We start from the raw sequence: 14,775 nt of genomic DNA on the forward strand, positions 1-14,775 counted from the left end.
TCCCCTGCAGGATGAAGGCCTCTCCAGCAGCTTTCCAGTTCCTTCTGTTTTGTGCAATGGCCATCCATTCACTACCCACAAATTCATGAATTTCATCTGTCCATCTCCGTCGTTGTTTTCTAGGTTTTCTTCTAGCTCCTCTTGGGTACCATTCTGTTATTTTCTTAGTCCATCTGTCATCATGTCTTTGAGCTATGTGTCCTGCCCAAGACCATTTTAGTTCTTTAGTTTTGATAAGAATGTCCTTTACTTGAGTTTGCTGCCTAATCCGTGTGGTTCTCTTCTTATCTAACAGTCTGATTCCCAATATAATTCGTTCCATTCTTCGCTGTGTAGTTCTCAGCTTCTCTTCCATTCTTTTGGTGAGTGCCCAAGTTTCACTTCCATAAGTCATGGTGGGGAGTATACATTGGTTCATTATTTTATGTTTCAGACAAACTTGGATATTGCTCTTCAGTATTTGACTATATTTCCTGAATGCTATCCATCCAAAATTTATTCTTCGCTTGACTTCCAGCCATTTATCATTATTACAGCTAATAACTTGTCCCAGATAAGTATATGATTCCACCTTTTCAATTACTGCTCCTTCAATCATTATGTCCCTTTCCGTGGCATACTTGTTCATCATTACTTTTGTTTTAGCCATATTCAACTTTAGTCCAAAATCCTTACTAACTGTGCATTAGTGATTAAGATTTTCCTCTAATTCTTTGGGATCGTGGCTTATGACCACAATGTCATCTGCAAATTGTGAATGGTTTAGGTAATCTCCATTCACATTGACTCCTTTCTGCGACCAGTCTAATCTTCTGAAAGCTTCCTCAAGGGCAGCAGTAAACAGCTTCAGAGATATTGTCTCCCCTTGTCGAACTCCTTTCGCGATTTTAAATTTCCTACTGTCTTTGTCTAGTCTAATAAAGGAGGTAGCACTCTCATATATTTTCTTCAAAATCATAATATATGGGGTATCTATGCCTTGTCTTTCCAGTGCCCGAAACATTGCCTTATGCTGTATGGAGTCAAATGCCTTTTCATAATCCACAAATGCCAGGCATAATGGTGTTTTATATTCATTTGTTTTTTCCATTAGCTGTGATATTACGTGAAGGTGATCCATAGTTGAGAATCCTGTCCTAAAGCCAGCTTGCTCTTTCGGTTGATTCTCATCAAGTATTCTTTCTAATCCGTTAGTAATGACCCTTGTGAACAACTTGTAGATGTGGGATAACAAGCTAATTGGTCTATAATTTCTAATTTCTGATTTAACTCCTTTCTTAGGCATCACACCTTTTCTAATGCACTTTGTGAAGAGCCTTGCCAGTTTTTCTGTTATGTTTCTTCTTTCCTTAACAACTCCACAGTAACTTCATCTTCCCCCAGGGCTTTCTGATTCTTCATTTTCTTCAATGCATGTTATACCTCATCAGGAAGTATATCGGGTATGTCGTATGTGTTGCTAATTTGCGATCCATCTTCCCCACTGCTGCAATCATTCCCTCGCTCCTTGTATAATTCTCTATAGTAGTCTTCTGCTATTTGAATTATGCCTTCTCTGCTATTTATAAGTACACCATCACTATTCTTCAGTTTCAGTATCATTTGTCTTTCTGTATTACTACTCATGGCTGCTGATTTAAGTCCTTTGTTTTCCCTTAATGCTTGTTCTACTTTTCTTGGGTTAAATCTTCTTATGGCCTCTCTGAGTCTCTTTCTAATGGCTTTGCATAACTCAGTATACTCAATTTTCTCCTTGTCAGTGTTTATCTTGCTCTTCATTTGTTGCCTTTCTTCTTTTCTTCTTCTTTGGTCCTTAGCTGGCGGCTAGAGGAGGCGGTTGGCCACGCAACCAGTACGCTGCTGTAGGTGCCACAGGGTTTTGGACTTGCTCTGTGATGTTCTTCCATGCTTTACGACCCATGGCATCAGTCCTGGCCTGATTAAGGTCGAGACGTCGGCTCTTCAGGTCATTTTCCACTTGCTTGGCCCACGTTTTCCTAAGCACGGTCCGTTGAATGCTCCATTGGGTGGGTCGTTGTCTCCAAAGGAGTGTGGATAGTATTCTATTCACGCCCATTCTACATACGTGGCCAAACCATCTAAGCCTTTGCTTCTGGATATGGTTGGTTGCTGTTGGCATCTGGTGCGGATGGTATCATTAGTGATGTGGTCGCGAAGTGAGATGCCCAGGATCTGCCGCAGGCATCGCATTTGGAATACCTCAAGTTTGTTTAAATCTAGCTTGAGACAAATCCATGTTTCCGATCCGTAAAGGAGAATGGGCAGGATCAAAGTCCGGAAGAGTCGGATTTTAGTCTTTGAGGAAATGTTGGTCCTCTTCCACAGACACCATTTGAGCGAGGCGAACGCAGTGGCCGTCTGTCCAATTCTGCTGTGGATCTCCACGGTGGATGCAACTTTCTTCTCCTGGACCAGCGACCCAAGGTATTTAAAGTTCTGCACTTGCTCGATCTGGACGCCTTTGAGATAGATGATGGCTTGCGACCCATCTGTTGTCAGGGCCGCCTTTGTCTTATCAGCATTGATCTTCAACCCGTATGGCCGGGCAATGTCGTAGAGGATGTCCGTGGCTTCAGCGTCATTTCCGGCAAAGATAGCACTATCGTCGGCAAACATCAAGTCAGTCACATAGTGATCCTTGCCATATTGTATACCCCGTCTGTTGCTGAATGCTTGCCTCATAATGGCGTCGACCACGATGTTAAAAAGCAATGGGGAGGCCACGTCCCCTTGGCGGACTCCAGTTTGGATGGTAAATTCCTCAGATAAATCGGTCTGGATGCGCACCTGGCTGGTTAAACCATTGTATGCAGTTTGGAGGAGTGTGATGACTTTTCGAGGTACATGTTCGGTCTCTAGCAATTTCCATAAGGCGGGCTGGTGGACACAGTCGAAAGCAGACTTAAAGTCAATAAAAACAATGACGGTTCGCTGTCCACACCGGATCCTCTCCTCCATCAGTTGACGGATGGCGAAGATTTGATCACAGCATCCTCGCCCGGGTCTAAATCCCGCCTGTTCTTCTCAACTGGTTTGCTTGCGATATTTTTGCAGCCTTGACTGAATGATCTTCATAAGGACCTTTCCGATGATGGAAAGGAGACTGATGCCACGGTAGTTCTTGCAATCCCAACCCCGTTTGAACATTCCATTGGCGAATGGAATGTTCAAACGGGGCACCACGTTGGACAAAAGGAAATCATCGCCCAAGAACTACTTAGGTTCAAGATATCAATCGCGGCATTATCCGAACTAAGGCCCACCGGGTCTGGAACGATGATCATCCAACCACCAGCACCTAGCGAAGCGGTTACGCTATTCTACTCTGGTGGTGAGAAACGAGAAGCAGGAGTGGGCTTTATGGTCGATGTTCAGGCCACCAGTAGTGTGGTCGCTTTCCAACCAATATCGGACCGCCTGGCAGTCCTTACTGTCAAGGGCACCATCAAGACCCATATCATCTCCGCCTATGCACCAACTGAGACTAGCCTGAACCTGACCAAGAATGATTTTTACAACCAGCTCCAACATACACTGGATTCAATTCCACAGACAGAAGTGATCATCCTCGCAGTCGACTTTAACGCCCACATTGGCGTGGACAGCTCTGGTTGGGAAAGAACAATGGGCAAGTTTGGTCATGGGAAGACCAACGACAACGGATTACATCTGTTGTCCTTTGCCACATCTAACAACCTGATCATCGGAAACAGCCATTTCCAGCACCCTCAAAAACATCAACTTACATGGCAAAATCCATCTGGCAAGGACTCAGCAATCCTGGACTACATTTTGATCAACGCCCGATTTCACTCATCACTCTTGGACGTCCGTGCCATGAGGGGACCTGATTGCGGATCTGATCACTACCTCATCCGGGCAAAGGTGCAGCTCAAACTCCGACATGCAAAAAGGTCATCTCGGTCAGCCAAGCTGGACTGGAGGCAACTAATGAATGCTGCCAACAAACAGGCATATCAGATCGCCCATCCAACTGCTTTGAGACACTGGCCACGTCCGAGGATATAAATGAAGAAGAAAATCAGATCTCTGATTCCATCCTGGAATGTGCCAAGCCCCTATGCCCACCTGCCCGAAGCCGAACACAACCATGGATATCAGACAAGTGCCTCGATCTTGTGGACAAATGGAAACAGGCAGAATTGGTCGACTTTGAACGGTACCGGCAGTTAAGCCGAGAAGTCCAACAGAGGATGAAAGCGGAGAGAGAAGCATACCGGAACCAAGTGGCAGACGATCTTGAAGAGGCGGCATGCAAGCATGAGTACCACACTCTCTACCGTACCCTCAGATGTCTGAGTGGAAAGACCAAATTGACTAGTGACAACATCAAGAATGCTGATGGGACCTTCGTACGATCACCGTTCGAACGCCTGCAACGGTGGAGTGAATTCTTTAAAGCATCGTATAATCACGACCCACCTCAGGGACCACCAGCAGCCGCACCACCGATCGATCCCCCTGAGGTCTCCATGGTCGATGTCAGTAGAAGAGGTGAAAGCAGCCATACAATTCCTAAAGAATGGCAGGGCACCAGGAGTGGACCAAGTCACCATAGAAGCGATCAAAGCCGGGGGAGATGTACTGCTTCGCCGACTGCGCTCACTCCTCAGAACCATGTGGTGCACTGAACAAATTCCGCTAACATGGAGGAAAGCCATTATCGTGCCAATCCACAAGAAAGGTTGTTGCCTTTGGTTCATCATAACAAGTGTTTCTTGACTAATTTTTTCTTCTTTGGATTTCTTTTTCCCTATAGGTTTCTTGAGCTTTATCACTTTCAGAAAGTTGTAATATTATTCATCGATATCTTGGTCCTGAGCAGTCTGCAGAAGCTTAAACTTATTCTTAAGTTCCAGTACATACTGCTTTTTCTCCTCTTCTGTTATCTCAAAAATCTTTGTATTATTTACTCGAGTCAGTTTTTTCCTTTCCTACATCTATATCAAGTGTACATCTTACCATTCTGTGATCGCTTCCAACATTTACCTATTCAGGATGATAACATCATTCACGATATATCTTCTGTAAGTGAGGATGAAGTCGATTTCATTAGTTGTTAATCCATTTGGATTCTTCCATGTCCACTTTCTGTTCACCCTTTTCTTGAAAAAAAGTGTTCATTATTGACAATCCTTGAGATTCTGCAAATTCCACAAGTCTTTCATCTCTTTCATTTCTTTCACCACTTCCAAAATTTCCTATAGTTCCCCTTTCTGCGCTGTTTTGTCTTTTTCCAACCTTAGCATTGAAGTCCCCCATAATAATAGTATAGTGGGTTTTCTGCTCATCTAGAAGACTCTCAATTTCAGTGTACATTTCTTCAACCTCTTCATCATCATGGCTCGATGTTGGTGCATACATCATTATAATCTTTAGCTTGTACCTGTTAGAAATCTTGAATATTAGTCTTGACACCCTTGGTGATGTACTTTTGAATTCCAAAATGTTGTTTTTAAAATCTTTATGGACCAGAAACCCAACTCCACCTTCACTCCTTTCACTGTTTCCATTGTTGTACAGCAGATTTCCACTTGATAAACTTATAAGTGATTCATTTCTTCTTCTTGTTTCAGCCAAACCGATGATATTCCAATTCACATTTTCTAATTCCTTTTCCAGCTCTAATATCCTGTCTTCATTGATGAGCGATTGTACGTTATAACAGGCCAAGTGCAGTTTCCGTGGCAGCCTGGTCGTACCTAGAGATTCTTAGCACCCTCTGCTTCCACTCTGATCCTCTCGCTGCCGTAAGAGGGGAAGTGAAAGCTGCTGGGGACTGAGGGCCATTTGTTTCGTCATGCTGTCATATATGCTGGAGGGTTTGGTCTTTTCCTCTTCACTTTGACCAGGCGTCTTGAAGAGAACCACTCTACACGTTCGTTGCCACCTAAGTGACGTAACAGGGCTTACCATTGAGAAGGTGTGCATGAGTGGATTTTAGGAAGGCAGACCAACCGGACTTATCCTAAATCTTCTGTACTAGAAAGGTATTGGATCCATCAGTGTTTTAGACTGAGTGTCTGATAACATACAGAATACCTGTTCTCCTCTAAGCCCCCTAAGAAATATACCAAAACCTCATAAATCCATCATTCAGAAATCTGGAACTTTTTTTATATGGGAGGGTGGGAAGTTGCTTCATTGAGTACCATTGCTTTCGTTGTAAATTATATGTTACCAATGAGAAACTTTGAAAAAACTTTCTGATATCAAAAGTATGCTGTGATATGATTGGATAGTTCACTGATAACTGAGCTGCACATAGGATGAAATATCAGTTCATACATTTTTCAATTGCGAGCTTTGTATGTATAACATATTGCCCACCTCGTACTTGGTAAACTTTCATGGATGCTGGATTTCCTTTGGTAAGCATAGTAAAATTTTTTAGAACATCATATTCTTAGGCTTATCCAATTCATGTAATGTTCAGTTTTGAATGCTAGCTCTCAGATGCAATTAAGAGCAACTGATGAGATTTACGTTTGGAGTTTGATTGACATTGAAAAATATGCTTCTTTGGGAAGCTATGTATATCTTTTCTGTACTCATCACCGTGGAATTTATTTTGATTTTTGGCAAAATCCTAGTATCTTAAACCTTTACGAATGTTGAACATAGTAATTACAAGCTAACAGTGAAGTTATATGATCACTATAACTACTGGTAAAATAGCAGGGCTCTTCCAACAGCTGGAATCTGAGCACTAACAGTGTGGTTGTAGGGTACGGGATCATAGACCATCATTGTGAAAAAGAGTTTTGCTTTCTTTGTTATTTTTGAGTCCATTACAGTTTGGTGTGCAAGCTAATTTGTTGTGCAAATTTTTAAACATGTTGTGCTCTAAATGTTTAATTTAATGATTCCATATAGTTCATATTTTTGATAGAGCACTTTAACCACTTGTTTCAGGTGCATTAGCATATATGTATAAAGTGCCTATTGTCTTTACCATGCCTTTCTGTCCATTTTTCCTCATGTAATAACTCTACTCCTAATGGGTGAATTTTCATAGAATTTTATATTTGGCTCTTTCGGAATTATTTGTTCAGCCCTTCCAAATTTCATTAAAATTGGCACAATAGAAATCCAGCAATTATTATTTCTTTGTCCATCGTCTGCATGTAATAACATGACTTCCATTGGATGGCTTTCTGTGAAATTTTATATTTGGCTGTTTTAGGATGGTTTGTTGAGCCCTCCAGTTTCATTGAAATCAAATCAATGGAAATCTGGCATCCCCAAGAAAGGGAAGGAGGGCAAAATCAACATGCACCTGGGTTCTCGGATACCATTGTACAGTCCTGGAATAGCAGCATGGAATGGTTGAGCATATACTGTTGTGTTGAGCTTGAGCATATCTTCAGTATGACTGTCCATCCATGTTGTGAAGTTGTAACAATATGGATGGACAGGCATGCTGAAGATAATAAGGTGCATACTCACTTTCTCAACTGCTTATGAGTGTATGATCAGATGGAATACTTTTGCACAAAAGAAATTGATTTAAAAAGATTACTCTTTTTTTATATATACCTTATATTAAGTCACTGCATTCTATCAAAATTTGAGCTAAATCTATCAAGCAGTGCACTGTGCAGCCATTGCATGTCATATATTGGCTAGTTGGATTTATACCTGACCCGGGGTTCGGACCTTTTCCCCACTTCTTATCTGGTTAGAAGGGTGTAGGTTTGTAAACAAGTTCTTTTGACATAATGTTTCCAATTAAATTTGAACTAATCCATCGCGTGGTCCACTACGCAGTTATTACATGCCTCATATCAGCTGCCTGCTATACATGGTTGTATGCATGTAATACATACATATAAAGCCTGCAAGATTTTATCGTCTGTTCTTGCATTATATGAAGATTTTCTGTTGGTGAAAATCTTTTCACATAAATTTTCAATCATACTTTATTTATAAAAAATGTATGAAAATTTCTATTCATAAAAAATAAAAAATAAGAAAATATAAAATAATATAAAAAACAAGTTTTTCAAAAAAAAACCTTAATTCCCATAAATTCCAATAAAATATAAGGTGTGGCCTTTACTGTTTTTTAAAATGAGGCATTTTATATTGCAGGGGTAGAGGCCACACCTTATATTTTATCGGAATTAAGGTGTATTTTTGAAAAGCTTGTTTTTTTATATTATTTTATTTATTATTTTATAAATTTCTGTATTCCACCTGTCTGAATGACCAAAATTTCTGTTTCCCAAATCTTTTATTTCATTCATTTTCTTAATTTATGGTCCATACATGATGCAACAAAATGCCATACACCAAACTTTCACACACAGCAAAATGTTATACAAATTTGTCTTGTACACCAAATTGTACAAGAGATTTGCTTGCATGATGCTGCATCCAAATGGGGAGACTGTGCCTAAAAAATAGACATTGAGCTTCTAAAATTAAAAGGATGCCCATATGAGGAAAGACTTTGGATATGTGGCCTACAGATCTTGGTAACCAGACACCTTAGAGCAGACCTGATTGAGGTATGTAAGGCTCTGAATGTAAGGACATAAAATGTATGAAAGTAAAATTTTCACTGTTATAAATAATTTGTGTAATAGGACCAAATTCAGATTACAAAAGAAGATTAAGTTATTTCTATGTGTGTAAATTCATCTGACATCTTGTGGAAATTCAAACGTCAGTTAAGAGAGAAATGTATAAGTGGTTTATTTATTAATTTTTATATTTTTATTTTAATACCAATGTCCAGCTAAAAACCTGGGGCTTCCTTGTGCCACATGGTCAGTGGTTTTTTTAACTGACATCTCAGGAAAGAAATTAGTTTGCATGTTATATGGTGTAATCCAAAGGGCCACCATTTGACCATCACTAAGAGACTGTTGCATCGCCCTAATTTATGTTTAGTGAACTTCACATTGTTTAGTTTCAAAATTCTCTAGTTGAACCTGCTAATTTATATACTTCATATACCAAATAAACATTGGTGCCTGATCCTTCAAAGTTGTAGACTGTCCTTCTGTGCTAATTTATTTATTTATTTAATATCTTTATTTAATTTTAGAGCCTGATGCCTCGAGTTGCTGCTAAATTGGATGTTTCCCCAATTTCTGATATTATTGGAATCAGAGGACCTGACACATTCATAAGGACAATTTACGCAGGTAAGAAGTGTTGTGTGTGTTTATTTTTTATTTATTTTAAATGTTTTTGTATTTCTCTCTCTCTCTCTCTCTCTCTCTCTCTCTCTCTCTCTCTCTCTCTCTCTCAGGCATGAGATGCAAAACCCTAATGGGTTGTATGATTACCAGCAGTGAGCAATAATATAAAATGTTAAAACCATGAATATAATATAATATGCATTTGTACAGCTGAAATTCTAAATATGGAGTACCACAATAGACAAAAGCCAACAAAAATGCCAGTCAAGTGATACAAAATCTAAATAACTCCATATGTAGCAAAGTTGCAAAACAAGCAAAGCCCATAGAGCTAAAACATATTTACATGATAAATCCAGTATCTTCTTACCATTTGAATATAATTACAAAGCAATATGTTATGGACCACTGTTGTTTCTCATTTTCATAAATGACATCGTCTAAGGGATAGAAGGCATGTTGTCAAAATTTGCAGATGACGTAAAGATTGGCAGAGACATTAATGATCATTGTCAAGCAGTTCTCCTTCAGGCTGACCTGAACAGACTTCAAAGATGGTCAGAGAAGTGGCAGCTGTGTTTTAATGCTGCTAAATGCAAGGTCTTACACTTGGGGAATAGCAACCCCAGAATCAATTATACACTTAGTAGGGTTGAATTAAAAGCAGTGGAGAATAAAACGTATCTGGGAGTTACAATATGGGCAGATATCAAGTTTTCTAAACAGTGTAAACAGGCAACCAGGAAAGCTGCCTGTTTACACTGGTGTCCTGTCGATGATTTATCAAATGATTATGACCTCCTTGTCCATAGTGATAGGGAGATCATAATCCCATGTATAAGGCAATTGTAAGACCACATTTGGAATACACTGTTCAAGTATGGAGACCTCATCTGAAAAAAGACATTGAGCTTCCTGAAAGGGTCCAAAGACAGGCAACTTGAATGGTGACATCGGCAGGACACCTGTATGAGGAAACACTGATTGTGGGCTACGGAGCTTGGTAACCAGGCACCTCAGAGATGACCTGATTGTGGTATATATGGTTCTGAAAGGGATTAGTAAAATGAACGAAGGTGGAATTCTCGCTGTTCTAAAAATTCCAGAAGTAGGGGTGGTAAATTCGAATTACAGGGGGTGAGGTTTAGATTAGATAGTAGGAAGTTTTCTTTTAGCCAGTGAGTCGTTGATGTGTAGAACAAGTTGCCCTCGCAGGCAGTTGAGGCTGACAGTTTGAATAAATTCAAAGATCAGCTTGATATTTGCCTGTATGAGTAGAGAAGTATATAATTTATGCTTTCTTATCTAGTTGGTTGGGGTTTTTTTTTCTTGGCCAGTGCAGCAGCAAAAGCCTGTGGCTTCCTTGTACTATATGGTGAATACTATTACTGTCTTTGGACAAATTCGATAGAAAAGTTTGAAACTCAAGCAGTTGCTCTTGAGATTCCTAAGGCTTTTGATTATGTTTAACATAAAGATCTTCTAAATAAATTCCTATCTTATGGATTGCTGACTTTTTTTTTTTTATATTGCAGTTGATTATTCAGTTTTCTCTCTGACCACTCACTGTGATGTGTCTGACTTCTAATAATGTCTTCTAACTTCTCCAGTAATGCTAGTGTTCCCCAAAATTTGGTTCTTTCATCCACTGTTTTCGTCTTGTCTATTAATTACTTTCTTTCACTGACTGGAAATATATCCATAGTTTTATTGAAGATAGCCCACTACATTCCACCTTCCAGTTTGAGAAACTGTGTCCTGTACAAACAGCTTCAGCTGCTTGAATATCCTCCACCAAGTCCTTAAATGCTGGTATCCAGGTAATTTCTCTAGTGGGATAAAGGAAACTTAGTTAACTCAGTTGTCTCAGTTATCTAATTGCTCACAAAATAGTCTACAGCTACTCACTTTAAAAAATGAAATCAACCCTACTATGAAATATTGTTCCCACATCTGGGGTGGTGTGCTCCCGAAACGTCTCAGTCTTCTAGACTCCATTCAAAAGAGGGAAGTCGGTTAATTAATGACCCATCACTTCAAAGTCTTTCCACTCTATCTCAGCAGATGTTTGGTTTCTGCTGCATGCTTTTCTATACACATCCATGATCACTGTTCTTCTGAATTGGCATCCCCACTCTCTTCCAAACCAGTTCAAGTGTGGCAACTAGTCACTGTCCAAATCCAAACTCACAGTCAACTTTTCCTCTTCCTCATTTATCCCTTCTACTTCTATTTTTTGGCAATTCAATCTAAAAAACAACTCTCAGGGGTTGATGAGATTCCTCTGTGTCGAATTCTGCATTTGGCTTGTTTAATGACTTTTTCATTAGTTGCTGTAAAGCAGGTGTGTCAAACTGGTGACCCGCAACGGGTTTTTTACAGCCCGCGCCGCCTCCATGGAAAATAATGACATTTCTAAAATGCGTTTCTACCCCTTTCCACTGCTGCTACTGTTTCTGTGATCGTGCAAATTCCAGAATTTTCCATTGCCCATTTAAGCGATCGTTTTACTCTGTGATGGTTAGTTTTACCGTGGTTTTCATATTGTTCGGGTTGGTTACATTGTAATGCGAGTGAGCTGATATTTGTGTTGCCACAAAGTCAGTAAGCAAAGAGTTTTGTGTTGTGACTCTTATACGTGATTCCAACGTGATGTTACTTTCCAAACCAACCAGAAAAAGAAAGGTTGTTGATGAGGGGAGACAATTCCAAGAAAGATGGGAATTGAATTATTTTTGCACAGAGATAAAAGGTAAAACTGTGTGTATTATTTGCAATGAATCGATTAGTGTTGTCAAAGAGTACAATATTAAACGACACTATGATACAATTCACAAAAAAAATTTTTCCTGCTTCGAGGGTAAATTAACAGAAGAAAAGCTAAAGGATATGAAGAACTCACTTCAAAGGCAGTGAATCGGTAGTGAAAGCCATTTATGAAGTCAGCTATTTACTGGCGAAACATTCTAAACGTTTCAGTGAAGGCTCTGTGGTTAAGGAATGCATGATAAAAGCGGCTGAAAATGTCTGTTCCAGAAATGTGAAAGTGGTCCAAAAATTTCGTTGTCAAGAAACACAGTGGCTGAAAGGATAACCGAGATAGCAGACAACTTGCGTGAACATTGAAACATTGTAGATGCAGGAAGCATCTACAATGTTTCAATGTTTTTCAATTGCACTTGCAAAAGTAACGATATTCAAGTTGTGCTGCAAGTTGCACTGTTTCTTCGAGCCTGCGATGACAATTTGAAAGTAACTGAAGAGGTTTGGAAATGATTCCCATCCATTGAACTTACTACTGGGGAAGGCATTTGTGATGCCGTGTGGAGCATTCTGGAGAAATACAAGCTTACTCTCAAGAGACTTGTGGCTGTGACTACTGATGGCACTCCTGCGATGGCAGACAAAGTCAAAGTCAAAAGATTTGTATCAACACTACAAACAAAACTGAAGGACAAGTATCCAGACAAACAAAAATGGCAATCTTTCCACTGCATTATTCATCAGCAGGTTGTGTTCAAAAATACTGAAAATGGACTGTGGCCAAAACTGTAAACTTCATTTTGTCCAGAGGACTGAATCACCGCCAGTTTTCTCTCCTTCTTAAGGACTTGGAAAGTGAAATTGAAGGGCTGCTGTAATACACAGAGGTTCATTGGTTGTCTTGCCACAATATACTAAAGAGGTTTTTTTTTTTTTTTTTTTTTTTTTTCACTTTTGGAAGAAATAATACTGTTCCCAGAAATGAAAGGTCAGGATGTATCGCTTCTGAAGGATCAGTCTTGGGTACAAGATCTGGCCTTTCTAGTAGATATTACAGGGCACCTAAATGATCTAAACATCAAACTACAAGGGAAAGATCAGTTGATAATAGACATGCACGATGCCCTGGCTAGTTTTCAAAAAAAGTTGATTGTGTGGCAAAACCAATTAAAAGAGGGTACTCTGACTTACTTTTCTATGTGTGGACAGTTAAAAAAAAAAAAAAATGTATACCTTTTCGAAATATTGTGACAGAATGGAAAAGATTAAAGACGAATTTGATAGGCGCTTTAAAGATTTCAACGAGCACCAAGAAGATTTTTCTATTTTCACAGGTCCTTTTTCTTTTAATGCCGAGAGAGCTCCCATTTCCATACAAATGGAATTAATTGATCTGCAGAATGACTCAGTTTTAAAAGAGAAATACCAAGAAGTTGGGATCCCAAAAATCTACTTGTATTTAGGACAAAAATACTTAGAAATAAGAAAGTTTGCCGCACAAATTCCATGTTACTTTGGGACCACATATTTATGTGAACAACTGTTTTCATGTGTGAAAGCTAACAAAATAGTTCACAGATCTAGGCTAATTGATGCCAATCTTTCTTCCATAATGAAGGTTGTGTCTTCTCAATCTTTGACTTCAAATCTCGCCAAGCCGGTTGGAAGCAATCAGAGCCAAGTGTCTGGCAAAAAGGCCTAGATTACCTAATTTGATGTATATTCCTTCATTGAAATATTGTATTATCTGGAATAAACTTGCTTTTCATTATTCATTCTGTTGTTTATTCAGACTTTTATTTCCTTTCAATTAGTGCATTCTCAGCTGCAAATATCAATCAGCAACAAGCAACAACTGAGCAATTAAAAAGCATCTTTAGGCTTAGCGGTGGCAAGTTTTGTAGGTCATGTGCAGCCCGCATGAGGTATACTAATACAGGAAATGGCCCACGGCCCAAATGAGTTTAACACCCCTGCTGTTAAGTTTATGTGTGTTACTGACAGAAACTGTTCTAGAAAATTATAATGTATTCCATGTTTCCCATAGTAACTCTTAACATCTCTTAGTAGCTCTTAGCAAACTCAACTTATGCTCCAACTTCTGAAAGCTGGAACAGATGTTGAGTTTGCACTGCATTGAAAGCATCTAGAGAACTCAAGAAAGAAGTTCAGCATTCCAGGCTACGAGGATATTCTGTGTAATTGAAAGAGAAACTGTAATGTCAGGTCTTCATTTTTTTTTTTACACTATTGTCATGTTTAACGAGACGTGAGACCCTTAATTTCTACGCCACAACACAGACATAGAAGGGTTTCTCCTCAACATTGAGGTCCTTCTTTGGTGGAGCAACCAGCAACCATAGGTCCCCTGAAGTGCCCTTACTGATATAACTTTGATATCAGAACGTGAGAGACCAAGACCTGTCAATAGATTTGCTGATGTTTTTGACCAAACATCACAATATGAGATTGTGATAGTTGATACCACTGGTCTATTTCCTTCTCTAATTTGGATCTGTTGTTTTAAAATGTAGGAAATGTAGGGGAAGCTGCAATGCAGCAGAGTTTTTGGCTCATATTGCACTCCGTTGTCACAGGTCCTTTGACAAGAGGATCAAGTGGCATGATGCTGTGGTGGCCCTTGTGAACAACCGGGTAACTCAAAGGGGTTGGAGGAGGCAATAACTTATATCTTGGATGCACAGATCGTCTGAACTGGAAGTGGCCTAGACGCCTCACATAGGCTCAAGGCAACTTCCAGCTCCAACGATCTGTGCATCCAAGATATAAGTACTATTGCCTCTGGTACACACAATGT

At 39.6% G+C, this 14,775-nt stretch overlaps 1 protein-coding gene across 2 annotated transcripts in view; it reads left to right on the top strand.

The window, feature by feature from the left end:
- Positions 1–14,775, top strand: part of wal (electron transfer flavoprotein subunit alpha wal) — a 227,918-nt gene that overhangs the window by 71,314 nt on the left and 141,829 nt on the right. For both annotated transcript variants that reach the window (XR_016547165.1, XM_090377145.1), the window contains exon 5: positions 9,098–9,197. Coding sequence is in view for 1 of the 2 variants with exons in the window: in XM_090377145.1 (XP_090233271.1) it covers positions 9,098–9,197 (100 nt within the window). In the remaining variant the exon portion in view is untranslated. The remainder of the gene's footprint in view (positions 1–9,097; positions 9,198–14,775) is intronic.

The sequence above is a fragment of the Mastigoproctus giganteus genome, chromosome 7 (genome assembly GCF_048544385.1).
Source record: "Mastigoproctus giganteus isolate SK-2022 chromosome 7, ASM4854438v1, whole genome shotgun sequence".
NCBI classification, from domain to species: Eukaryota; Metazoa; Arthropoda; class Arachnida; order Uropygi; family Thelyphonidae; genus Mastigoproctus; species Mastigoproctus giganteus.